The sequence below is a fragment of the Mycteria americana genome, chromosome 17, assembly GCF_035582795.1.
Source record: "Mycteria americana isolate JAX WOST 10 ecotype Jacksonville Zoo and Gardens chromosome 17, USCA_MyAme_1.0, whole genome shotgun sequence".
Classification (NCBI taxonomy): Eukaryota; Metazoa; Chordata; class Aves; order Ciconiiformes; family Ciconiidae; genus Mycteria; species Mycteria americana.
In genome coordinates this window covers 2,140,168-2,158,792 of record NC_134381.1, presented here as the reverse complement: position 1 = coordinate 2,158,792, position 18,625 = coordinate 2,140,168, and the positions used below count along the sequence as shown (strand labels likewise).

The following is an 18,625-nucleotide window of genomic DNA, read 5'->3' as shown; positions in this document are numbered from 1 at the left end:
CCACTGGACATTTGGCAGTTGGCTGTTGAGATGTGGCCGTAGACACTTCTTGTGCTTGGAGTTGGCGGCTAAGCTGAGAGACCAGTGAGAGCAGCCTGCCACTGCTCTTCGTCACCTCTTGTCAAGCCACTGGAGGAACAACTGGTGCAGGGGTGCAGGCTGGCACAAGCCACACTGACCAACAGGCTTTTGTTTTTGGCGGTGGTTTCCAAGAAGTTTCATCCTTGCTGCATCCTGGGCCATCGTGAGACACTGGTGTGCCACCAACCACGGTGGGATCCTCCTGCCTCCAAAGGCAGCTTCCCGCTGGGTGACAGCGGGCCATTATTTCTCTCCAAAGCCTCTTCCCAGCACAGTGTCCCTCACCCAGAGTGAGCTGTGGAAAGGTTGTTCCCACTGTCAGTCTGTCATCCCCTTCCTTGCACCTTTTGATTTCCACTTTCTGTTTTCCTGCAGATCCCATGCATCCCCTTTTGCTGCTCCCTGTCATGCCTCCACTCCCTGCTCACTCCGTGCAATGCTCCCAGGCACAGGGTGTATTTCTTCTTCAGCCTGCCCATCCTACAGGAAAGCCTTTGAGATCTGGGGCTTGAAAGATGGCGGAGAAAGGGTCTGTCCTCAGATCTGCCCCACATTTGCACTGCATCTGTGACATGTCTTGGTGCCTCCTGGCAGCCACTGGGCTACTGCAAATGCCCTGGCCATCCTCCAGACTGGGACATGTGCTCTGTGATGGTAGGTCATCTTGTCTTCCCTTTGGGATGTGCCGCAGTGTCTTGTTTCTTTTACCTTGAGGAGCTTGCTCTGGTCAAACTGGCTGGTCTGACTGGTCTGGAAGGTAAATAACCTCCATCAGGGCTTTCCCCTCTTCCTCAATCTCTTCTGCTAATTGCTCTTCTAATCACTGGTGTGCTGGCTCTCTTCATGCTGTGAAGTGGTACCCTGGACCTCTCCCCAACCTCCTCAAGGCCAGCCTGGGCCATGGGGACGGAGCAGGCAGGACACCTGCTCTTGACCTCTTCAAGGCTTGGATCACAGCCCCCGAGGACCTGGGGCTGGGTCAGAAGCTCACCTGCCCACCTGAGCTCTTGGATCTAAGCATGACTTGTCCCTTGGAGTCTGTGCCAGTGCTGGGTGTCACTCAGACATCGCTGCATGGATTTGCACTTCAAGCAGGTATTCGGAGCCCAGCACTTGGGCCAGGCTGGCCAGCCCTGGTGCACCCCATGTGCTAGCCTTGTCTTAGACCTGCCTGCAGTAACTCTCAGCCTGGAGCTACTGCTTCATCCCAGTACAACTCCGCTCGTTCATCTGGGCAGGCCCACCATTGCACCAATGCTGCTCAGGTTCAGGGGGAAATGCCAGATGCTGTGAAAATCGGAGTTTGTCCAAGTCAGAGGTGGCAGGTCCCTGGTGTGCTGAATCCCTTCCTCTGGGACAGTGGTGGTCATGAAAGTGGTAATTTTTTGAGTGAATGCTGGAGAACATGGTCAAAAGTGAATTTTGAATTTGTAGGTGTCTGCGTGGGCTGAGGAGCAGGGAAGTACTGCAGGACCACATGGAAAAAGTGGAAAGAGAGGAGTCATTACTGGTCTAGTTCTGGCAATAGAGATGGGGACTGGGGGAGACAGAGGTTATCAGGTGCCATCAGGTCCTGATGCACCTTGATGCACCTTTGCTGCACCCAAGTCGCTGCTTCACTTTGCTGACCAGCTTGTGTTGAGGCACCAGCACATCCCGGGCACACAAGGCGATTCGTGGCTGGAGACTGCAAGACGGATGACCAAGTTTCCAGCTAAATTGATGGTGCCTGAGGAAAAGGGGCCAATGTCTCTTCACTGGAGCATATTCATGCTGTCCTGCTGCTGCGGCTCTGCTCTCCCTGGAGGCAGCTGTTACTCCAGGTCTCACTGCAATCTGCCCAGACTCTAAGAAGCCATTGCAGAAATCTCTGCCGTGGACATCATCATAAGTGAAGGCAGACCTGGGCTCCGAGTAGATTTTGCCTCCTCAAGATACTTTTCCTCACAAGGACCCAACTTCTTTGAGCAATGGAAAACCCGCCAGGCTGTGTCCAAGGAGAAGAAAGGAAAGATCACACAGCTGCACAGAAAGGAGACCTGGCAAAATGTCCTGCCACAGACTGGTCTGAGTGCTCAGGAAGAGACAAGCTATTCAGTTTGGAAAGCAAGATGCAGAGATCAAACCTGGCTGCCTAAGGAACAACCTGGGAACATGAACCCTTTCATTACTGGGGTGCAAAGGGTCGGGTTCCTGGCAGGAATCCGTTGCCATTGCCATAAGATGCTGCGAAATGGAGATCGGAATAGAGCCGTGTCCCGTACCCCATACACACAGATCAGGGATGCCCAGCTGGGGTGGGACGGGGCCGAGAGGAAGAGGTCAGACGATGTCCTACCAAAACCTGCCAAGCACTATCCTGCAGGCACTGTCAGGTTGATGTTATTGGCATGACCGCAGGGGCTGCTCCCAGGAAGATCCACGGGGCTCTGTGCACGCTGCTGCAGGGTCAAGGCTTCTGAGAGCAGAGGCTGTCAGCCCTCAGCACGCTGCCTGGAGGAGGGGAAGCCTCCAGACGTAGGTTTATGCCCCTGGCTCCTTTGGGGCTGAGCAGCAGAAGTGGCTCAGGCAGGAGACAAGGAGGGGAGCAGGCCCTCTGCTCCAGTCCGTTACCTGCAGGGTCAGTGCATGCTAAGCCACCTGCCCCTAGTCCAGGTGTGATGCTCCGGCCAGCAGCACGGAGACCACCAAGCAGTGAACCCCACTAGTCACACATAGGGCCAGGTTATGGGCACTGTGGTCTCCAGCAGCTACACCTCCGAGGGCCACCCGTGTGCTGCAGAGCCATGAGGTGCCCTCGGCCCTCCCCAAGCACCAGGTAAAAGCTGCAATGTCATCCCATGATCACCATTGCTTCATATTGCCACGCTTTGAGCCAACATGGGACGTAGCAAGCTTTTTCTTTCTCTTTTGGACAGCAACAGAGCTCCAAAAAGCTGCTTCCTCCTTGCAGGAGGTGAGAAGTTCAGCTGAGACACCTCATTTGCTGTGAACTCTTAGGGTGAACAGGATTGTAATGATAATAGTGATGGTAGTAATGCTAATACTATTAACTGTAACAGTTTGCGTTTATCCAGCACTTTCCGTACACAACATTTTGTCCTTTACTTCCACAGTAATTCCATGGAAATCCCACCACTTAGGCCCTTAGAGATGCGTAGATTGTTTCTGAGTTTAAGATAAAAATTTCTTGCTGAAGAATTCCCCAGTCCCACAAGGGAAATGCAACTGCATCGCAACAGCTGTGACACTCAGGCTTGCTCTAACCGATACGGCTTTGCACCCTGACGCTCCCGTGAGAGCTGAGGCACTCTCTCCTGATAGTGGTTTTTGCGAGCTCCAGCGTTATAGAGACCCTTTAGCAAACAGTGGAGGAGGAGGTGGATGTTGGATTGCTTTACTACACGTCATTTTCAACTGTTTATAATATTCTTCTGTGTCTACATATTTTCTCTGTGCACATTATTCATCAGAGTAAAAAAAGGAACTATGAAAACCTCGACCAACTTTCCTATGACAACAAGCGAGGACCCAAGGTATATATGCATGGAAATGCACGCCGCCCACCAACCTAACTAGCAAATGAAAAATAGCCACAGCCACCAGAAAAATAAAAAAGAAAAAAAAAGAGAAAGAGAAAAAAAGAAAAGAAAAGAAAGAAAAAAAAAAAGATCCATGACTATGTTTCTTGGTAGCACGTTTTTATGTTGAGATAGTTTGGTTTGGACTTGAGAATGGAAACCTAGCCAGCTGACCCTGGAAGGATTTCTTTTTGAAACATGCATGTGAACCAGTAATTAACTTGCAAGTTTTTTTTTTTTTTTTTTGAAAAGTTGAACCAACCCCCTTTCCTCCCCAAAGGAAATGGTTCCTTGGTGTAAGTTGCTCACTTTTACTCCCAAAGGTTAACCCTGTGCAATATGTTTTTTTCATTTCCCATGTTTTTGAAAAACAACACTCGTTTGAGTTTTCAATTGCATTTCAAAGCCTTTTTCTCTTTCCTGTACAATGCACGCCTCTTTTTGGGTCTTGATTGACTTCAGTTTGCATGCACAGTGCAAAAAAAACCCAAAAAGCCAAAATCTTAAAAGAGAAAGGAAGGAAGGAAAGAAAGAAAAGAAAGAAAAGAAAAGAAAAAAGAAAAAAGTAGCTATAACCAATCTTATTTAGCAGACTTTTGTGCAGTTTAATGAATTCTCTTGACCCTTTTCTAGATAGCATGGCTCTCACAAGCAGTCCTGGGGCTCCTGCACTAACCAGCTTTGCTCACACCAATCACAGGCTGAGAAAGTGCTTCAGTTTGACCCCGGAACCAAAAATGTGACGTCGCTGCTGCTGGAGGCTAAGGAGCTGGAGGCTCGCGTCATCATCCTTTCTGCCAGGTAAGGCAGAGCCATCCCGTCCCCTCCCTGCTCTGAGTTCCTCACTCTCCCCTTTGCATCGCTGCCCAGCACTGGAGTCAGTGCAGATGTGTGGCATGTCATCTTTTCAAGGAGCGTGGGAGAAAACCCACAAAAAGCCCCGTGTCCCAGGCTGGTGGATGCTGTGTTGTGCGTGCTGCTAGCCAGGGAGCTTGCAATTATGAGCATGGTTGAGACGTCTGCCTGTCCCACAAAGTGTTAGCAGCTGCAGAAGCAGCAATAGTTACTGATGATGTATCCTGATCCACCTGTGAAGGAGGGGAGTCTTATTGCCCCCATGCCTATAGATGGTGAGCAATAAGGAATGGGCCAGATATGCAGATGCTCAGCAGTGCTGGGTGCTGTGGGATTAGATGAAGCTGACAGAAAGGTTCCCATTTCATCAAGGAATCAGCCATTGCCCCGAAGAACCAGTTATCAGAGGAGGGCTGCCTGGGGTTGTGTTTTCCCTGGCTCTGCCACCCCCTTGAGGTCCGATACAGGAGAAAAGGGGCCGTCCGGCACCTGGAGCCACATTGCCGTTCCCTTCTTCTCGTTGCAGTGAGGATGATGCGGCCACGGTGTACAGATCAGCAGCCATGCTCAATATGACGGGCTCCGGCTACGTGTGGCTGGTGGGGGAACGGGAGATATCGGGCAATGCCCTGCGTTACGCCCCTGATGGTAGGCACCCACCGGAGGTGCCCGTCCTGCTGTCGGCCAGGCTCGGAGGAGCCGGCTCGGAGCTGGGACGAGGGCACCTGCCCTCCCAGGGACCCCTTGGGCTGGGGAAACGCGATGCCATGGTGGTCCTGAGTGAGTGGAGGGTCCCACACGTTGCTCTCCACTGTCTCTGCCCGCATGGGGAGGCAGCAGCCTTTGCCATGCTGCCAAGCCCCAAACCCAGCTCACCATCACCTGGGGGAAAGGCTTGGGCAAGAGGATGGGGATGGAGCATGGGGTGTCAGCAGTCAGCGTAGCTGTCCCCAGTCCCTATCTAGCAGGCAGGACGGTGCCAGTCCAGCGCCGCTGCAGACGCTCGACCTGCCTGCCCCTGCCTGAAGCTCAGACAACTCCCCAGCTGCATCTGAGGGGTCCTCAGCCCTATAAACGTGTGCTTGCTGGACCCCAAGCCCTGCACGTGAGAGTAACGTCAGAGCAACCAGTGTGCCCTGCTGACATGGCTTCTCCCCTCTGCTCGCGGCAGGAGTGATCGGTTTGCAGCTCATCAACGGGAAGAACGAGTCAGCCCACATCAGCGACGCTGTCGCAGTGGTGGCCCAGGCCGTGCATGACTTGTTTGAGAAGGAGAATATCACAGACCCGCCGCGGGGCTGCGTGGGCAACACCAACATCTGGAAGACGGGACCCCTTTTCAAGAGGTATTTGGGGAAGGGTCCTGCTGGAGGGAGCAGAGGACCTGCTGGGGGAGAGCCAGAAAAGGTGGGAGCATGTGGAAAAGGGCAGCGTGGTAGCTTTGTTCAGAGTATCTGTCACTGAAGCTATGAGGCATGTGGCACAGGACTGCTTGGACTCTCCTGCATGATTCAGATGTGAGGGCTACATGTGTCCTAGAAAACTAGCCAGGACACGGGCTCAGGCATTGGCCCCCAGTTCGTCCAGGCTGTTTAGGCATCATCCTGGTGCCCGGCACCAATTCGGTCCATGCCAACCCACACTCTGCTGGGCAATGCTTTGGCAGCTGGGATCAGTGTGGGCAGGGAACAACTCCAGGAGGAAGAGATTTGGGGCCATGGAGGGATGATCTCCTCTGGACTGGATCTTAATTCTGTGGGTGGAAGAGGGGAGAAAGGGGGTTTTCTGCCAAATCAAGGTAGGGGGATATTTCTGTCAAATCAGAGCTCAGTGCTGCGAACACATTTCTTGCTGAATGTTTCAGGGCTGCAGCATGGGTCATTGTGCTGCAAGGAAGACTTGGGGGTGAGAGATGTCCATGCATGGGACAGGCTTGCTCTCTGCTGTAGCAAATACTGGTGCTTTGGTTTTGGTTGGTGGGGTCTCAGCAGATCAGAGCATGCGCATGTTGGATCTCGCTGCCCTGGGCAGTGTGATCGGCAGATGCTGCATGCGCTTCCCAGAACCCAGTCTTTGTGCTGCATGGGGTTTTGTGCTGTGTCACTGCAGATACTGGAGCCACAGGGGCCTCTTCTGCAGGCTGGATCTTGGTAAAGCAGCAATTCCCTTTGCAGCATGGCTCCCCATGCGGGTGGGCTGCTCTCTGCAGCATGCAACCTGGCACCAGGGTGTGGCTTTTGGCAGTGGGATCTTGTGCCAGGGGTTGCTCTCTGCAGACATGGTCGTGGTGTCTGTGGGATGCTCCTTCTGTAGATCTGGGTTCTGTTGAGCACAGGACCTGCAAAGCCTGGAGATAATTGTAGAAAAGTTTCTGGCATCCTCTGCAGTGACACCATCTTTGGCACGAGCTATTCGAAGTTGTTCTCTGTGGTGCACTGCAAGTGGCTCAGGCAATCTTTCTGTGTCTTCACTATCATCTTTCCAGGGCTGGGGGGCTGTTTCTCCCCTTGGTGGTGTATGCGCATGCCTGGGGCACTACCCAGGCTGTGATGGGCTGGTGCCAGACAGAAGCACCAGGAGCGGTGGCATGGACAGAGCTCCCAATATACCCCCAGAGGAAGGTGTCCTTGGGTGCTGTGGGACAGATCATTCCTTAAGGGAATGGGACTGATCTGGTGGAAAACAAGGGGCAATGACAACAGATGTGGTAGTGCAACATTCAGGAAACTGACTCCATCCATCAGGAGGGGATGACCACAGGGCTATGAACAGACCATAGGTAGCCTTGACTGGACTTCTATAGGGTAGTGGGCATATGGCAGGCAACTGAGAGAAAGCATTTGCCTTTCTGATGCCTTCTTAGGTGTCCCAATGGCCACAGCAGATTTTCTAGGTTGGCCCGCTGTGTTTCTCTCCATAGGGTGTTGATGTCCTCCAAGTACTCAGAGGGTGTCACTGGACGGGTGGAATTCAATGAGGACGGGGACAGGAAGTTTGCCAACTACAGCATCATGAACCTGCAGAATCGGAAACTGGTCCAAGTTGGGATTTACAATGGCAGCCACGTACGTACAGGCCTCGACAGGTTGGGTAGGAGGGATGTGTGCACTGGGGTGTCTACCTATGGCCTCATTTCTATCTCCTTCCTCTGGGACTGATCGCAGGTCTTGACCAATGACCGGAAGATTATCTGGCCAGGGGGAGAAACGGAGAAGCCTCAAGGCTATCAGATGTCGACCAAGTTGAAGGTAACAGCAAATGGCATTAGGTGGTGGCAGATCTCCTCAGCATGCAGGGCTGTGACTTTATCTGCCTCCCACTTCCACTGCTGCCTCTGCAACTGTCAGCAGCACTTTCAAACCCAGGGCACCTGCCATCTTGGAGAGGACAGCAGAACAACTTAGAGAAGGTACTGGAAGGTACAGTGTTCAGAGCTAGAGCACAACTTCCAGCTGGAGACAAACTAGATAGGGTGGCAGGCGTCCTTTGGTTTGGAAAGAGACAGCTGGAAAGGGGGTATGAGAGAGAACAGCAGAGAAAGGACGGAGGGATAAGGTGTTCACCATTCCTCATGGCTTGGGAGCCAGAGGGCACCCGGCACAGGTTTGCAGGAAATACAAGGATGGGCTCCTTTGGCCAAGGCATAGTCCAGTTCTGGAGTCCGTTGCTGCTAGACAGTGCAGAGGCCAGAAGGAAACAGGTTCAAAAGGAGATTAAACAAGCTAGCGGAGTGTGGGTGGACTGGTGGCTGCAATGTTGGGCTCAGGAAATCCCTGAAGAGCTGATGGCCAGAAGCTGGAGGTGACACTGGGAGAAGGTTCCTCCACTCTTGCTTTGCTTCTCATGCCTTTCCCTGAAGTGTAACCCAGCAGCCACTTTAGTGACTGGATCCTGGGCATGCCAGTCTTTCCAGTATGACCGTTCATTTGTCCTACTGCCCAGGCAAGGGAAATCACACATTCCCACCAGCAGTGAGCCCTTTCCTGCATCCATTGGGATGCTATTTTACTGAAGAGGTCCAGGGCAGGACTGAAATATCTGCATTAGCTTGGGGCAGTGTGACAGTGTCTAGAGCACCGTTCAGGGCACTAATCCTGGTTACGCGGTGGCTCTCAGCCTGCTGCTAGGGAGAGGGGTATGAAAGGCTTTGAGGTTGAGGTGAAAGTGCCACGCGAAGGAGGATGCTGATATGGCTGTTCCTCATCTTGGGTGCAGGGAAAGCAAATGTTCCCCATGTCAAAGCCAGGTCCCGCTGCTGGGCTGAGTGGTCTCACGTGCTGAGATGGCAGCTGAGGAGGGCACCATGGCATTTTGGCCATGATTGCATAAAGAGGGCAGCCCCGCTCCCCACCCAGGGGGAGATAGCTCTGGAGGGGAACGGAGACAAGCAGGTGTTTGTGCTTCACCCGCAGATCGTGACGATCCACCAAGAGCCCTTTGTGTATGTGAAGCCCACGCAAGCAGATGGGACGTGCAGGGAAGAATTCACCATCAATGGAGACCCTGTGAAAAAGGTCTTTTGCACTGGACCCAACGAGACCATCCCAGGTAACTCAGTCTGGTGGTGAGTGCAGTGGCTCCCCCAGCCCACCCAGCCGATGAAGACTGCTGTCGCAAGAAGGGGTCCCCAGGGAGGGTGCTCAATCGCACAGGAGGCCCAGAGGATGAGGAACAGAAAGGTGACAGCACATTCAGCCCCCAAATGCTCCCCCATCAGTTCAGCCCCACAGTAGTGCTGTGCTGTAACCGGGCACGGGGATTCAGTTTTTTGACCCCAACGATGACTTTCCCGCTGTCTCTTCTGGGGGGGGCTCCAGGGCTGTTCTGGGGGATTGCATCCCATGTCTCTCCTGACATGCTCCAGTTCTCTTTGCCTTGATCTCAAGCAGAAGCAAGAACCCCAAGGCACATTAGCACCTGCTGCACTGGTACTAACAACACCAGTTTCAAACCATTTTATTATGGCAAGCCTGTTTCAGGATTAGGAGTGCGCACCTAGTGGGGTGTGAGCTGCTTAGCAATGCCAGGCTTGCCCAAATCTGCCTGAAGTGCATCCCTTGGCCCATCATGCTTCCCTGTGCACAGCTCGCCCCTCAGCCCCGAGTTGTGTCCCGGGCTGTGTTCAACCTGATGGTTCACGTCAGCACTCCTCCAGCACAGCCTGCATGCACCAAGCCTTCTCCGTCCCCTACAGTGGGTCAGTAGCACCAACTCTCAGCCCACCTCAACTGGGACATAGCGAATGAAAGACACCCCTTTGCCCCCAGCTTGCCAGCACCCATAGGGGACGGAGGCAGTGGGAGAAGGTGGTCAAGGCGGATGGCCCTGCCTGAATAACGTGATTATATCTCATATGAAACCAGAGCCATGCAGGTGGCTGCTCTTGTGGGGGACAGCCATGGATCCTGCATGGGGTCCCTGGCAAAGGGCTGCCTCCACTCGTCCCCCCCATTTTCTCCCACCCACAGGCCGCCCCACCGTGGCACTCTGCTGCTACGGCTTCTGCATCGACCTGCTCATCCGGCTGGCAGGGGTGATGAACTTCACCTACGAGGTTCACCTGGTAGCTGATGGTAAATTTGGTACCCAAGAACGGGTGAGTTCGGGCAGCCTGTGATATCTCTTTGCCTGTATCGAACACCCCCAGGCCCTTCTCCGGAGCAGGGGTGGGGTGGGAGGGCAGTGCAGGGCGCCTGCCATGTGTGCGGGGGCCGTGGCTGGTGGGGGACAGGTGTCAGGGCAGTGGGCTGATCCTGCGCTGGCTCTCTGGCAGGTTAACAACAGCAACAAGAAGGAGTGGAACGGGATGATGGGGGAGCTGCTGAGCGGCCAAGCGGACATGATCGTGGCTCCCCTCACCATCAACAATGAGCGGGCACAGTACATTGAGTTCTCCAAGCCCTTCAAGTACCAGGGCCTCACCATCCTTGTGAAGAAGGTATGGGCTGGGATGGGATGTTTTGTAGAACAGGGGAGGTGCCCCTTGCTCCCCAGCTTGCAGACACACACCATGCCTGCACCGTGCCCAGCTCCCCCCGCTGCAGCCCCCTGCCCACCCCAGGGCAGCCGCTGCAAATCCCAGCTTTTGCCGTGGGATGCCAGCCTCCAGGTTGCTGGTTTTAATGCTGGGTCTTGTCTCAGCCACCCTGAGCCTTCCTGTGTTGCAGAGCAGGAGGAGCTCAGAGCAGGGCAGGGGCCCTTGTGAGTCCAGCTAGGCAGGCAAGGTGCAGGCACGATGGGTGCCAGTGCTGTTCACCTCTCTCCTGTGTGCTAGGAAATCCCCCGCAGCACCTTGGACTCGTTCATGCAGCCTTTCCAGAGCACGCTTTGGCTGCTGGTCGGGCTGTCTGTGCACGTGGTGGCAGTGATGTTGTACCTCTTAGACCGATTCAGGTGAGTGTGCTTTGGGTCACCCAAGGGCTGGAGGGGACAGGGAGGTGCTCCTGGGAACCGTCCCCCGGGCTCCCACAGTGTCTTGCTCAGCCACAGTCCTGCAGCCCTTCAGGAGGTCTCTCGCAGGAGCTAAACCCGCTTTCTCTGCCCTACCAGCCCTGGCCTGAGGCTCCTGGCCTCTCTGGCTGCTGCTAACCTGAGAGATATGGATATGTGGGGTACTTGGCACCTGGATATGTGGGAACGTGCCTGTCAGACCAGGTGCCATGCTGATGCCTGACCAAGGGGACCGTCAGCTCCTGGGCTCTGAGTTAGTTCCCTTCTTTGACCCCAAGGCAGCTCCTCTGAAGGGCAGGGAGCCTGTCCCCCCCATTAGCCCTGTGCCCAGAGCCTTTTTCAGTTAATCTGCAGGGAGCCCTCCATGTTGCAGTGGGCAAGGCTGGAGATGGCCAGGATCAGATGATCTTTGTGGCCCGGAGAGAAGCGTGATGGGACCAGTACCAGTGTGAGCTGGACAGGGTTGCAGATCAGCAGAAGGGACATGCAAGGCAGTGGGACATCAGGGGTGAAGAGCTGTTTGGGACATAGGCACAGTCTGTAGGGATGAGTGACGTAGGGATGATCAGGACACTTAGGGCACAGCAGAGAGGCCTGGGAACCAGGATAAGGGATATGAGAAGAGCTTTCTGTCTTGTTTTCCAGCCCGTTTGGCCGGTTCAAAGTGAACAGCGAGGAGGAGGAGGAAGATGCCCTGACCCTCTCCTCGGCCATGTGGTTCTCCTGGGGAGTACTGCTGAACTCCGGCATCGGAGAAGGTGCGTTGCAGCACGCAGTGGGGCTGCTCTGCCCTGTGGCCTTGGCCCTGAGGTGGGGGGCACACCAGGCTGGGGGAGAAGCTCATGCCCTCTTCCACTGTCTCCTTTCTGTGCAACAGCTGATGCCCTCAGGTGACCATTCAGCAAACGGGTACACCCCTCATTCCCTGAGCCTTCCCTGGAGTGGGCTGGTGGGGGATTTGGTGATGCTCGGCATGTGGCACTCCCCATGCGGACGATGCTGCCACCTCTCACCATCAGTGATGGGAAACGGGTCCTTCTTGGGCTGCTTCTCCTGCCCAGGGTTGCCCTTCTGCTCAGGGTGAGACACATCATGCCCTGGAAGGAGGCATGAGTTTATCTTGGTGTGGGCAATGCAGGAGCTCCTTGCATGGCTGTTGGCAGAGCAGATAGATGGGGCACCTCTTCAGCTGCCATCAGTCTTGTGTGGGATGGACATGGCTTTGGTGACTAAGTCAAGCCCTTGTCATGCCAGTCTGATCTTGCCTCTCTCCCTCCAGGTGCTCCCCGGAGTTTCTCTGCCCGTATTCTTGGCATGGTGTGGGCTGGCTTTGCTATGATCATTGTGGCTTCATACACTGCCAACCTGGCAGCCTTCCTGGTGTTAGACCGGCCTGAGGAGAGAATTACGGGCATCAACGACCCCCGGGTAATGACCTCTCGCTTGCTTTCCCTTTTCCTGCCCACCTCTGGGCAGAGAAGCAGGAGATGCCTTCAGCGGGTATCTCCTGGCTCATATAATACGGCTTGTAGTACCTGGAGCCCTGCTTTAACATAGTTGTGGGTCTGTGCCAGTGAGGGGGTCGAGCCCCAGGTAGCTCTGCCTCAGGCTGTCGCTGGCGGGTCTGAGCCCCTGTGCTGGGTGGGAATGGACAGACACAGGGATCAGCAGGGAAAACCTTGTCCAGAAATAGCGCGTACCCAGGCAAACTGCCTGCCAGTTCCTGGAGAGCCTGCACTAACCAACGAGGAAACGATTCATTATGGATGAGTTATAACTAATGAAATTGTCCCTGCGGTGCAGTCAATACTCTCAGCAGATACCAGCATGCCTCAAACCCTTTTCCTACTCTGGCAAGGACACAGCCACAGCTTATCAGCCCAGGCACGCAGGAATGTACCCCACAGTAGCACCGACCCACAGCATCCCTCACTCTCTGCCCACGGCACTGCCAGCCCCATGGCATCCACAGGCCTCCTGCATCCTCAGTGCCACAGTGTCCCTGTCCCATAGCATCCCCTGCCCCACCACCATGGTCCCAGAGCATCCACTGCCAATGGCATCTACTGCCCCATGGCATCTTCAGCTCCGCTGAGGAGGTCAAGGTCTTCTCTGGGAAACAGGTCCCTGAAGGGGATGGGAAATTAGGAAACACAGCTTTGGGGTGAGCCAGTTTGGTTGATGAAGGACAGAAGAAATAGGAGCCCTGCCCTTGCCTTTCAGCTGCGCAACCCCTCTGATAAGTTCATCTATGCCACGGTGAAGCAGAGCTCGGTGGACATCTACTTCCGACGGCAGGTGGAGCTGAGCACCATGTACCGGCACATGGAGAAGCACAACTATGAGAGCGCTGCCGAAGCCATCCAGGCAGTGAGGGACAAGTGAGTGGGACCAGCACCTTGTCTCGCCATGCTGGGAAGAGCTTTGGGGGGGTGCAGTTTGGTGGAGCAAGCAGGGCTGATGCAAACCTGGAGGGAGCTGCAGGCAAAGCATGATTTGATGGGACCTGCCTAGTCCCAGTGCAAGCCAGGTCTCTGGATGGAGAGCACAAGGTCTCTGTGGGGAAAGGCACAGTCAGAGTCCTGGCCCTGGCCCAGGCCATGGCCTCCCTTTCTGGCCTATGCGGTTGCTTCTGTGCAAGGCTGGGTGGCTTCAAATCCCACATAAACCCCTCACGCTCCTCCTCCAAAATTTTGCCAAGTCTTTTGCCTCCCAGCAGTACATAGACAAACCCTTCTGGGAGGAGGGTGATGCTAATCAGTGTTTAAATTACGGCTGGGAGCACCCCCACTGCTCCCACAGCGGCTGCAGACAAGCTGGGCTGCCCAGCCTTACCTGTCCGTCCTCTCCCGGTATCCAGCAAGCTCCATGCCTTCATCTGGGACTCAGCGGTGCTGGAGTTCGAGGCCTCCCAGAAGTGTGACCTGGTGACGACGGGGGAGCTTTTCTTCCGCTCTGGCTTCGGGATTGGGATGCGCAAGGACAGCCCGTGGAAGCAGAACGTCTCCCTGGCCATCCTCAAGTCCGTACACAGCTCTCGGCATGGGGCTTGCCCCAAATGCTGCATGTGTTAGCACGCAAGTAGCCTCGTGCCAGGCGCTGCCACCCACCCTCCAAACCCCCTGCAGGGACAGGGGCTCTGGGGGCTGCTGTGTCACTCCTGATGAAGGGGATGTGCCTGAGTGACTGGGGTGGGCACCCGCAGCCCCAGCTCCGGCTCGCAGGGCCGGGGAGCAGCACGGAGCTGGTGGGAGGGCAGAGCAGAGCAGGGCAGGCAGCAGGAGCTGTGCTCGGCTGCAGGAGCATAGGCAAAGCTGGCAGACAGCAGCCCTGGGGCCATCCAGCAGCAGGTCCCTGTGAGCAGGGCACGGGCTGCAGCAGCAGGCAGGGGTGCTGCCATCTCCCCACTTCTCCCTGCGAGCTCGGCCTGGCCGATAGCATTGCGCTGCCCTGGCTTGATCTTCCACGGGTTTTTCTTTCAACTCTGGCTATTCGTGTTAGGCAGAGATATGTCAGGACCCCTTTTGAGTCCAACTAAGGCTTTTATACCAGCAGAGACTGCAGCATGGGGTGCCACAAGTCAGTCTGATATTATGGGTAAAAAGGGATTTCCTTGTATTAGTTTGGAAATTCCACACTCGTTGCAGACAGAGGAATGTGGTGATGGAGAAACAGGCAGCTGGGAAGCAGCAAGTGCAGGGAGGGGGACATGTGAGATTAATTTTATAGAGAGACAGGGTCAGAAGCCATCAGGGTCCTGCCCAAGATGTGGAGATAAAAGGCCTGAGAGAGAGGATGGGCAGGATGTGGAAGACACAGACAGGACCCAGGATAACGTAGGGAGCCATGGGACCCCGTCTATGGGGTGGTCTTACCATGGGGATGGGTGGCAGCGGGACAGATGGGATTTGGGACAGGACTGTGAGAAGCCTGGAGAGGCAGCAGGAGCCTTTGGTGTCCTCCTGGGAGAGGATGGGGCAGCCCAGGGCTACAGGTGGCCCAGGAAGGCAGTGGGGATGTGCCCAAGAGGGAGGAAAGTGCAGTGGGATCCATGGTGGGACGTGTGCTCTGTGCCCACCTCCATTCCCACTAGCTGTTCAGGCAGAGATAGGCGCGGCGGGGACATGGCTTGTTTCCTCCCAAGCTTTGACAGCAGGTTGTTGGGGAGTTCCAGCCCTCGCCATGCACAGCAGGGAGCTGCCAGGCAGCAGTTATTCCCCTGCCCTGATCTGCAGGGTGCTGGTGGTCACCAGACAGGATTGGGGTCCAGCATTGCCTGAGCTCCCAAGTGGCCCTGGCAGATGGGGCGATTGTGCAGGAGGGCACTGGGGACGTGGTTCGTGTCAGCTACCTGCAGCCTCCCTCTGAGCACACTCTCCGAGCCCTGCCTACACCCATCAGCTCCATCCCTCCCCATGGCAACTGAGCTTCCACATGGCTCTTTTTGGCAGCAGCCGGCCAGCTCTCCAGCTCTCAGACACGGGGCAGTGGCACCAGGCAGCTGTGGATGCCTGCTCGCACCCGCTGCACGTGGCCCGTGCAGCACTGGCTGTGCGCAGGGCAGCATGCCGACACACGTAGTATGGACACCCACTGCAGACGCTCTCTACACAGAAGCCATACAAGCACATGCGTGTGCGTGCGTATGCAGTCAGCCAGGCGTGCGCACACCCACACACACACACGCATCTTCATTCGTGTGTTTGTAGGCTGCAGACAAGTGCAGAGTCCTAGGACGGAGGGCACGAACGCACAAAGAGTATGTGTCCCAGCTGCCTGTGGCTGGTCCCCAGTGACTACTCTGTCCTGTCTCCTTGTGCTTTCAGGTCCCACGAGAACGGCTTCATGGAGGATTTGGACAAGACTTGGGTGAGGTATCAAGAGTGTGATTCCCGTAGCAATGCCCCAGCAACACTCACCTTTGAAAATATGGCAGGTTTGTTCTGCAAACCTCTTTCTTCCTCTTCGCTGGGTAGCCTGCTTTCGCTCAAGACATTCTCCTCTCCAGGGCTCTCCTCTTGGGCCAAAGCTCTGCTTCTTCTGGGTTTGTGCTTTCCTAGCGCTGGGAGGCTGATGTGTTTGGCTCCAATCCCACCTTGTCTGAAACAGCTCTGCGAAGCTTTCCCCACATTCCCTGGGGTGGCTTTCTCATCAGTGGGGCTGTCCTGCTTTGAACATTGCTCCCCTCCCTCTGCTCTGGCCAAACTGCGGCTGTCACAGTGAAATCAGAGCTGTCGCCAAGGCAGAGAGAGGGGAGCAGCACCTCGGGGGAGGCGAGAGTGGCCGCGGAGGCAAGCGAGGACCCTGCTGCAGGAGGGAGCTGGCGGCGAGGGGCAGCCCCCAGCCCTGAGGAGCCTGTCCCGGCTGGCCCTGGGCAGCGGGCAGGGGGCAGGAGGAGGATAATCGATACAGAGAGGGGTTTTCTTGGTCCCTCTTTTGCAAAGACTGCGAGTTCCCCCAGACAGGCTCTCCCTTTGCAGCGATGCAGTGCTGCCAGTCCTTCACCAAGCCAATGTGGTGATGCGGGATGAGAGGTGTCCGATGGGACCCCGTCCTCGCTGGCACCGCGGGCCAGGGCAGAACCACTGAGAGAGGGGGCACTTTTCTCCGTCTCCTCAAGACACCACTCCCAAAATATCAGCCCCAAGGGTTGAGCCGGCTGAGGACAGCACAGAGAGCTCTGTGCGTGGCTGTCCTTCCCGATGAACCAAATGGGAGCGCCAGAGCTGGGTTTCTGGTGCAAACGACCCTACAGCCCCAGGGGACGGGGACTGCCCTGGTGCTCGGTGCAGCACCCAGCGCACCACGCCTGCCCCCAGCATCGCTGCAGCACAGCCGGTGCCCTGTGCCTGACCGACAGGAGCTTGCAAGGACATCCAGCACCCCATCACCTTTCTGCCCATCACCGCGGGTGCCTAAGGTGCAGCGCCTGCCCTGCTCTGCTGGGTTCCCTCCCCGGCCCCTCCAGGACTGTGGGGGGATGGCGGGGGACCGGGGGGACCCTGGGTTGGCAGATGCTCCTGTTGCTGAGCGTGATACAGAGGAAATGAAGTGTCATGGTGCAATTTCCATTGCCCCCTGTAACTTTCCTGCTTATTTCAGGTGTGTTTATGCTGGTGGCTGGAGGTATTGTTGCCGGGATATTTTTAATATTCATAGAAATAGCTTACAAAAGGCATAAGGACGCGCGGAGGAAGCAGATGCAGCTGGCGTTTGCGGCCGTTAATGTGTGGAGGAAAAACCTGCAGGTAGGACAAACCGTTTTTAGAGCAAATCTCCAACAGGTGCGTTTTCCATTCCTTCACCAAATCAGTGAATGCAGAGCTGTGGATTAGCATGGGGCCCTCTGTCCCCCACCCCGCACCCCAGTAACTCCAGCCGGGCATTACTGGGCACCTAGCAAGCTATAGGTCCCCTGCCTTGTTCCCAGGAGCTGCCGTTGGCCGATGCCGTCTCTCCCGGGACGTGTCGTGCACAGCTCCAACCGGGACAGAGGCCTGGCCCAAATGCCCCCGGCGGTGCTCAGGACGGGGACTTTGCTCTGCTGGGGACCACGTGCCGGAGCCACGTCTTGCCCTGGCTGAGCAAGTGGTGCTGGCGCGGGTCCCTTTGCGGGCGCTCTGCCCTGCTGCCCGGCTCCGGCCACGCTCACCAGCAGACGGGAGGGTTAATCCGCTGCCACTGAGCATCCCTGCCCAGGGCTCAGGTGGAGAAATGCTCCAGGGACGGTTTCCATCGCCTCCCCCTCCCTGCCCACTCCCCAGGGGTGTGGTAGGCCTTGTCATACCCAGGACTGACTCCAAAAAGAGGTGGTGCGTGCTCTTGTCATTTGGAGACAAGGACATCTCCCCACACGGGAGCCAGCAATGCCGGTGCCTATCAGCGCCAAGGCTCCCCCGGGCCCCTTCTGTGGGGCCATTGCTCTCCCCAGCTTCTTCCATCCCTGAAACACCTCTGTGCCACTCAGGCAGGGGAGCCTGGGAGGGTCAGTGGTGCCTGGCAGTGACCCTGAGCCGTGGGCACGTCTGTGGGCCACCAGCCTCACACTTCCCTTACGCCACTGCTTTTGGGGCTGAGCCCCATGGTGCTCCCGAACCCCAGTTTAGGGCAGCTGGAGGCTCTCTCTGAATTGCCGGGGCTGCTTTTCTTCCTTGAGGAAGCAAACCGGCGTTCAAAGAGCAAAGAGATCCTTTAGGCTACTAAAGGAGACTGCCGTTCGCAGCGGAGCCAGTGAATGAAAGAGAGAGAATGAGGCTCGGGGACCCCAAAACAAGCCCGGAGCAGTGGCCCTGTGGGAGCAGCGCTGGCTGGGGTGTGCGGGTGGGCTGCCCGGGTGGAGGCGACCTGCCCGAGAGCAGCGAGGGGAAGCACGAGGCCGGGCTGCTGTATCCTGAGAGCTCGCTGGGTTCCGTTCACTGATAAGAGTCTCGGAAAAGCCATTTCTCTATTTTTTTTATTTTTTTATTTTTTTCCCCTTTGCTTCCAAAAAGCAGCAGCACCGAGGGGATTAAGGCTGCTGGGACAGAGCACACTAGTCGCACTGCCATTTTTCACTTGCCAACCTTCTAGAAAATACTGCACTGGGTCCTTGGGCAGAGTCTGTGGGACTGTGAGCAAAGCATGCTGCCCTGTGGGGGTAAACAGCCTCATGGTAAAGA

General features: G+C 56.0%; 1 protein-coding gene across 6 annotated transcripts in view; it reads left to right on the top strand.

Annotated features, from left to right (window-relative positions):
• GRIN1 (glutamate ionotropic receptor NMDA type subunit 1) overlaps nucleotides 1–18,625 on the top strand; it is a 38,503-nt gene that overhangs the window by 12,453 nt on the left and 7,425 nt on the right. For 3 of the 6 annotated variants that reach the window (XM_075519463.1, XM_075519461.1, XM_075519459.1), the window contains exons 4-19: nucleotides 3,555–3,617; nucleotides 4,363–4,463; nucleotides 5,044–5,165; nucleotides 5,689–5,863; nucleotides 7,438–7,582; nucleotides 7,682–7,765; nucleotides 8,930–9,065; nucleotides 9,986–10,113; nucleotides 10,291–10,455; nucleotides 10,792–10,910; nucleotides 11,613–11,725; nucleotides 12,247–12,395; nucleotides 13,191–13,348; nucleotides 13,828–13,989; nucleotides 15,794–15,903; nucleotides 17,070–17,215. In XM_075519463.1, the coding sequence (XP_075375578.1) occupies nucleotides 3,555–3,617; nucleotides 4,363–4,463; nucleotides 5,044–5,165; nucleotides 5,689–5,863; nucleotides 7,438–7,582; nucleotides 7,682–7,765; nucleotides 8,930–9,065; nucleotides 9,986–10,113; nucleotides 10,291–10,455; nucleotides 10,792–10,910; nucleotides 11,613–11,725; nucleotides 12,247–12,395; nucleotides 13,191–13,348; nucleotides 13,828–13,989; nucleotides 15,794–15,903; nucleotides 17,070–17,215 (2,076 nt within the window). The remainder of the gene's footprint in view (nucleotides 1–3,554; nucleotides 3,618–4,362; nucleotides 4,464–5,043; nucleotides 5,166–5,688; nucleotides 5,864–7,437; nucleotides 7,583–7,681; nucleotides 7,766–8,929; nucleotides 9,066–9,985; nucleotides 10,114–10,290; nucleotides 10,456–10,791; nucleotides 10,911–11,612; nucleotides 11,726–12,246; nucleotides 12,396–13,190; nucleotides 13,349–13,827; nucleotides 13,990–15,793; nucleotides 15,904–17,069; nucleotides 17,216–18,625) is intronic. The other 3 variants (XM_075519464.1, XM_075519462.1, XM_075519460.1) reach the window with 1 other exon arrangement.